Raw genomic sequence first — 6000 nt, forward strand, 5'->3', positions numbered from 1 at the left:
GTATATATACACACACACACACGTATAATATTAAAGACTCTCTGTTCTCGCTCCATTCACAAACTGACAACCAAGTCTTTCAGCAGAGCAGCGCCCACCCACCGCATCACACACACTGGAAAGTGCTTCAGGGAACTAGTGACATTGATATGCATGTTTGGCAAGCCAGGTAAACATTATCCGGCTGCACCATCTGACACAGTCACACTAGAAAGACTCAAACCTTTAGAATAAGTTTGGGAGATCAAACCTTAATAAATAATATAATGACTCTTATTTTATTTATCAAATGTAAGTAGCACTTGTCTTTTAGATCAAAAGACATAATGCGCGCTCGGTAATGAGTGCAGTGTACCAGAGCCTCCTATGTCTTGAAGCAGTTTAGGCTATGGTGGACTTTGAAGACTTCAGTCAGCCTAACACCTAGGTGTGTAATCTCACTTGTGAGCTAAAGATGGGTTGCTGCATATACAAACCCAAGCATATTAGCTGGGGCCTGTTAAAAGAGAGGAGAGAGAATAATCAAGGCACTAAACACCAATACTGTATAGTTTTAATGTATCAAGCTTCAAAGACATCATCAATATTACTTATTGGAAATGCAGTAAGGTCACAGTATCAGAAGCCAAATGAAAAATCTAGATATGGTTACCTAGCTATGAAAGAAATATGATATCTGAATAATACCAGGTTCACGAGTTTACCGCTCTGCAGTTACATGATAAATGCAGCAATAAGATTTTACTCCAGTGACTAGAAGTTTAGGAGCCTCTTTTCCCTCCCCCCATCTTGCTGCATTTTGTTCTTTTGACAGCTGTGTTTTTGCTTTATATAAAACAAACCCCACTTAACTATAGGACGGTCACAATTTTCTGCAACAAATCTGCCATTTGTAAACCCTTCCTACATAAGCCTCCGTGGCACACCGTTACCCACACAGGTAAAAAATGTTGAGTTTGTATGGTCTCCCGGGTTCTCCGGTTTACTCCCACAGTCCAGTGACATACTAATAGGGAATGTAGATTGTGAGCTCCAATGGAGACAGTGATGATGTCAGTAAAGCGCTGCGGAAAATGATGGCGCTATATAAGTGAGCAGAATAAATGATTCAGAATTAGTAAGCTGTTCTGTGCTAGCGCTAATTTATAAGTCATTGTGTCATGATAGATAGAAACTCCCAATTAACTGGACACCTTAAGCTTTTTGTAAGAAAATGTTGCACTTTCACAAAACAAATTACTGTAACAGAGTGCTGACATAAGTATTCCACTATGAAAAATATTATTTAGCAATATTGCGTTGTGTTATGCAGGGCTGTGGAGTCGGTAAGCCAAACCTCCAACTCCACAGCGCTGCCTCACTACTGAGCGTGTACATAAAGTGCAGCACACATTCATGTCAACTAAAAGCCGAGATCCTTAGATCAGGAACAGAACAGACATTTATAGGATATTTCATAACGTTCCCAAATTCTATGAAAAAAATTACAGCACATTCTGAATTGAACTACTGTACCAAATTTATTATATATTTTAGGAGTCTGTCCATTTTATACAGACTCCACCAAAACGAACACAGACTCCTACTCCGACTACATAGCCCTGGTGTTATCACATTCAGGGAAGCTAGAGTTGTGAAATTATCCACAGCTGTCTGTTAAGCACATCAGGAGACGACTACAGTCGGTAGCTTGGGGTAGTAATTAGTCTCCAAGTGGAATTCGGAGGCTTTAAATCTGTCTATAGAAGGCAGACTGACCTGCAAAGAATCTGGAATTCCCAACACGACTGCATGTTAATAAAGAAATACACACAAATTATATGTATTTTCACACAAAAATAACAATTCGAAAAATAGCACCAACGAGTAGGAGCCTTCTCACACATTTACAGAAATCTAATAGCCTACAATCTGGGAAATCAGCATCTGGATCTGATTGTGAAGTATTCCACCAGGTACTCCAAGGATCTATTATACCGAGTGAACAGAACACATTTGATAAAGCCTTTCTTCTTGTAAAACCATTCAGACAATATTTACAGAAAGGAAATTACTACTGCTAAACCCACCGCTATCACTAGATTCCTGACAGAAGAGAAACAAAGCTAATCTTTGTTCTTATGAAAGTATTTGAATATTCAGAAGTCTGTCATTTGTGTTTAATTTGCTGAACTGTAATGAATTGATGGCAAAGTGTTCTGAACTTTTGATCCTTTCTGAGAGTGGTGTTTGATTGCATTTTTTTTTCCCCCTCCACCAACGTGATCATATGAATTCAAGGACCTTCCACCTTGTACATTCAGACGATGATTAATGAGTTTCATTTTAACAAAAGAGAAAACAATGATCTTTGTTCTGTGCACAAAGCACAATTTTTGAGGCGTCCTTAGAATAATAGTCTCCTTGCTTACCAAAAAAAAAAAAAAAAAAAAAAAGATGTCGAGATCAGTTTTATAAACATTGCTTAATTTAACCCTCACACCTTTACAATATTAAGGGTCACTAAATTTTACATGTCTTTATTTTCAAAGTTTTCGTAAAGCGTCTACTACGTGGAGTGACATATTACGTCTTTATTCCACCCACATCGCGGCAGAAATAATCTGCAATTTAAAGGATGCATAATTTATGTTGGCTTCTCTTTGTTACTAAGGAAAAGGAATCTACCAGGCCACGCTACAAAAGCAATTTTATTTAGTGTGGACGATTCACAAAGTCAAACGATCCCCTTGTACTTGAAGTTCACAAGATCCATATCGCAAAATATATATTCTGAAAAAAATAGAAAAATCAACTAAAACTGGTAGTAAAAGTTGTGTTTATTTTCCTCCTAATTGCACAAGTCTCCCCAAGCCGAAACAGTATCAGCACACGAGCTAAGAGCCAGCGCTTCTAAAGCTGCTATGCTGTTCAATACTGGAGGCACGAAAATCTATACAGGCAATCAAGAATATTTTTACTGCCCCCTGTAAGTTCATGAGAATGTCTATTGATCTTAACCATGACTCCATAGCAAAGATCTCCGCTTTCAGACTGAGCCTTTTACATGGTTACTGACAGACACATTAACCAACACATACATACACAAAATACACAACTTTCAGGCTTTGCCGAAACCCTCGCCAACACATCCCCTCTCCCAGGCACATGAAAGTGTTGCAGATAGACACTTCTGAAGCTTTATAATTACATGCAAATCAACGCAAAACGTGCTCCTCTCAAAAGGAGAGAAAAAAAATGTTAGAAAAAAAAAAATGTATGGTCTCGTGCCCTAATTAAATTTTACGTGAAATGCATTTTTCCTGTAATAAACAAGATCTCTGCGAGGAACATGCACTTTAGGAGATAAATTAACCAGAAGGGTTTTCAAGGCCACCACAATATCCCAAGGAGAGAAGAAGGAAAAAAAAGGCATGACGACGGGCCAAATCTGTGGCTGCTTATGGGTTAAATTCCCAGCTAGCCACATCCAGATCTCACGGGACCATCAGCGCTCTAAATTGGGTCACCATGTATTTACATACTACGCCACCTCCATATTAGTGTGTACAGTACCATATGGACAGAAAACAATAGTAAGATGCCGTGATAAAGAGGAGATCAAAGGTAAAAGGTCCGGAATGACGGACTATAGTACAGGACCAGGAATGGACAGGGGGGGGTCGTCCCGAAATAACACCCAGAACAGCAGCCGAATCAATAAAGCAACGCATCGCCGAGGGGCTGCACTAACTTTACCTCATACCTAGAAAAAAGGAGCCTACGGGGCAGAAAAGGGCAACAAAGTACACAGAATATAGTCCCCGACTATGACCCCGGGACACAGTTTTGTGGTAAAAATACAAAAGCTGAGGTAAAATAGGGAGAAACGGAAAAAAAAAGACAATCAGCAGCGAGCAGAAGCCGTCTGGCCGGATTATGTCGTCACCTGAGGTAATCCTGACCGAAATTCAGTCACAAATACTACGACCACTTTTACCTCAGGACGTAAAGACAACGTACATTTCCTAATAATCCCCCCAAAAAACACCACAAAATACAATTCACAACACTGGAGGCAAAACAGGTCCAAATGTAAAGTTCTCTCTGGTCCCAAAAAACAAACCCCAAAGAGCAGCACCGAAGCCCCCAGAGACGGCACCGGCGGCGGCAGAGAGGACGGAAGGGATCAGCTTATTTAATAAAAGAATAAAAGTTGAGTCCATGCAGCAGAGACTCGGAGGAGCAGCAGCAGAGAGCACAGAGGAGAAGGCAGAGGAGAGCAGAGGAGAGGCAGGCGCTGTGTGGAGGAGGGGTGAGCGCAGCCTGGCACCACAGCGCCACCAGCATCATCAGCACAACAACCAGCGGAGGAGGCAAGTTCAATAAAAGAAGCGAAAAAAAAAGTCCAATAAAAAAAATAAAACTTGGAGAAGCTGTAAGAAGACGCGAGGAGCGAGCGGCGGGGAGCGGGCAGCGGCGGCCCGGGCACAGCAGCCTCGGCGCGGGGAGCAGGAAGAAGCGGCGCCACACAGCCGGCGCCATCTTGGCTGATCGATGAATTGAACAAAGAGGATCAATTTCTGATAAAACGTTATCAATGAGAGCGGCCAGGAAAGCGGCGGCTTTGCCCGGCTCGGGGACGGTGCACGGGGGAGCGGAGCGGACAGATAGAAGGCGGGGAAGGAGCGGGAGAGGGTGGCGGAGGAGAGGAAGGAAGAAAACGGAGCTGACCTGCAGCTGCTGTAAATCAAAGCGCTTCCAATATTGAAACATCGATCCCGCATTGGCCGCCATCTTGAGACATATTGAGACGGAGTGAGAGGCTGATAGAGAGGGGGCTGGAGTTCAGGAGCAAGCGGCGGAGGAGGGGGAAAGGAAGGAGGGAGGGAGCAAGAGCAAAACACGGCGCGGACTCCACACCCACCCTCTGCCGGCACGGAGCGGGGCCAGCTGCCGGCGTCTGAGCGCTCACTGCCCGCCCAGCTGCACGGGGACCTGGCGGCCTGCTCTCCCGCCCGCTGCTGCTCGCTGGGCGGCCCCGACACTACCAGGAGTCCCGGCCCCGTGTCCGGCCTGTGGGAGAGCAGCGGGACAGCGCCTCCGTCACGGCAGTAACGCCGCGGTATATCGGCGGCTGCCACCTGCACCCCTCGTGTCGCCGAGCACAGTCACATCGGCTGCGTTATATCGCGGCGATTATATGGACTGAGGGAACATTACACACGGAGGAAGCGGCTGAGAACCGCACGGCGCGCACATGACATAGGTCCGTGTCCTGTACTTGTACAGCTGTATATATCGCGACATAAGGAAGTCTCCAGAGCGGCGTGTAGTAGTCACCTTATGTATCATAGGTGCAAGAGCAGCAGAGGTGCCGGGCAACAGCAATGGCTGCGGGTCAGCGGCCGCTCCGGGCACACGGGGGCAGCAGCGGAAGAGAGGCGGAGACTGGGGGGCAGCAGCGCGGGAGAGAAGGGCGGAGACTGGGGGGCAGCAGCGCGGGAGAGAAGGGCGGAGACTGGGGCAGCAGCATGGGAGAGGGGCGGAGACTGGGGGGCAGCAGCGGGAGAGAGGCGGAGACTGGGGGGCAGCAGCGCGGGAGAGGGGCGGAGCCGGGGGGGCAGCAGCGCGGGAGAGGGGCGGAGACTGGGGGGCAGCAGCACGGGAGAGGGGCGGAGACTGGGGGGGGCAGCAGCGCGGGAGAGGGGCGGAGACTGGGGGGCAGCAGTGCGGGAGAGGGGCGGAGACTGGGGGGGCAGCAGTGCGGGAGAGGGGCGGAGACTGGGGGGCAGCAGCGCGGGAGAGAGGCGGAGACTGGGGGGCAGCAGCGCGGGAGAGGGGCGGAGACTGGGGGGCAGCAGTGCGGGAGAGGGGCGGAGACTGGGGGGGCAGCAGTGCGGGAGAGGGGCGGAGACTGGGGGGGCAGCAGCGCGGGAGAGGGGCGGAGCCGGGGGGGCAGCAGCGCGGGAGAGAAGGGCGGAGACTGGGGCAGCAGCATGGGAGAGGGGCGGAGACTGG

The 6000-nt window shown here is 47.7% G+C and overlaps 1 protein-coding gene across 4 annotated transcripts in view; it reads right to left on the bottom strand.

The window, feature by feature from the left end:
• Positions 1-5463, bottom strand: part of CUX1 (cut like homeobox 1) — a 491160-nt gene extending 485697 nt beyond the window's left edge. For 2 of the 4 annotated variants that reach the window (XM_073667763.1, XM_073667761.1), the window contains exon 1: positions 4714-4880. In XM_073667763.1, coding sequence (XP_073523864.1) covers positions 4714-4776 — 63 coding nt within the window. In that variant the 5' untranslated portion in view covers positions 4777-4880. Of the gene's footprint in view, positions 1-4713; positions 4881-5322 lie in introns of those variants that run through there. The other 2 variants (XM_073667764.1, XM_073667762.1) reach the window with 2 other exon arrangements.
• Between the last annotated feature and the right edge of the window lie 537 nt (positions 5464-6000).

This window comes from Phyllobates terribilis, unplaced genomic scaffold (assembly GCF_046119375.1).
Source record: "Phyllobates terribilis strain yellow unplaced genomic scaffold, ASM4611937v1 Scaffold_2__4_contigs__length_985480577, whole genome shotgun sequence".
Lineage (NCBI taxonomy): Eukaryota > Metazoa > Chordata > Amphibia > Anura > Dendrobatidae > Phyllobates > Phyllobates terribilis.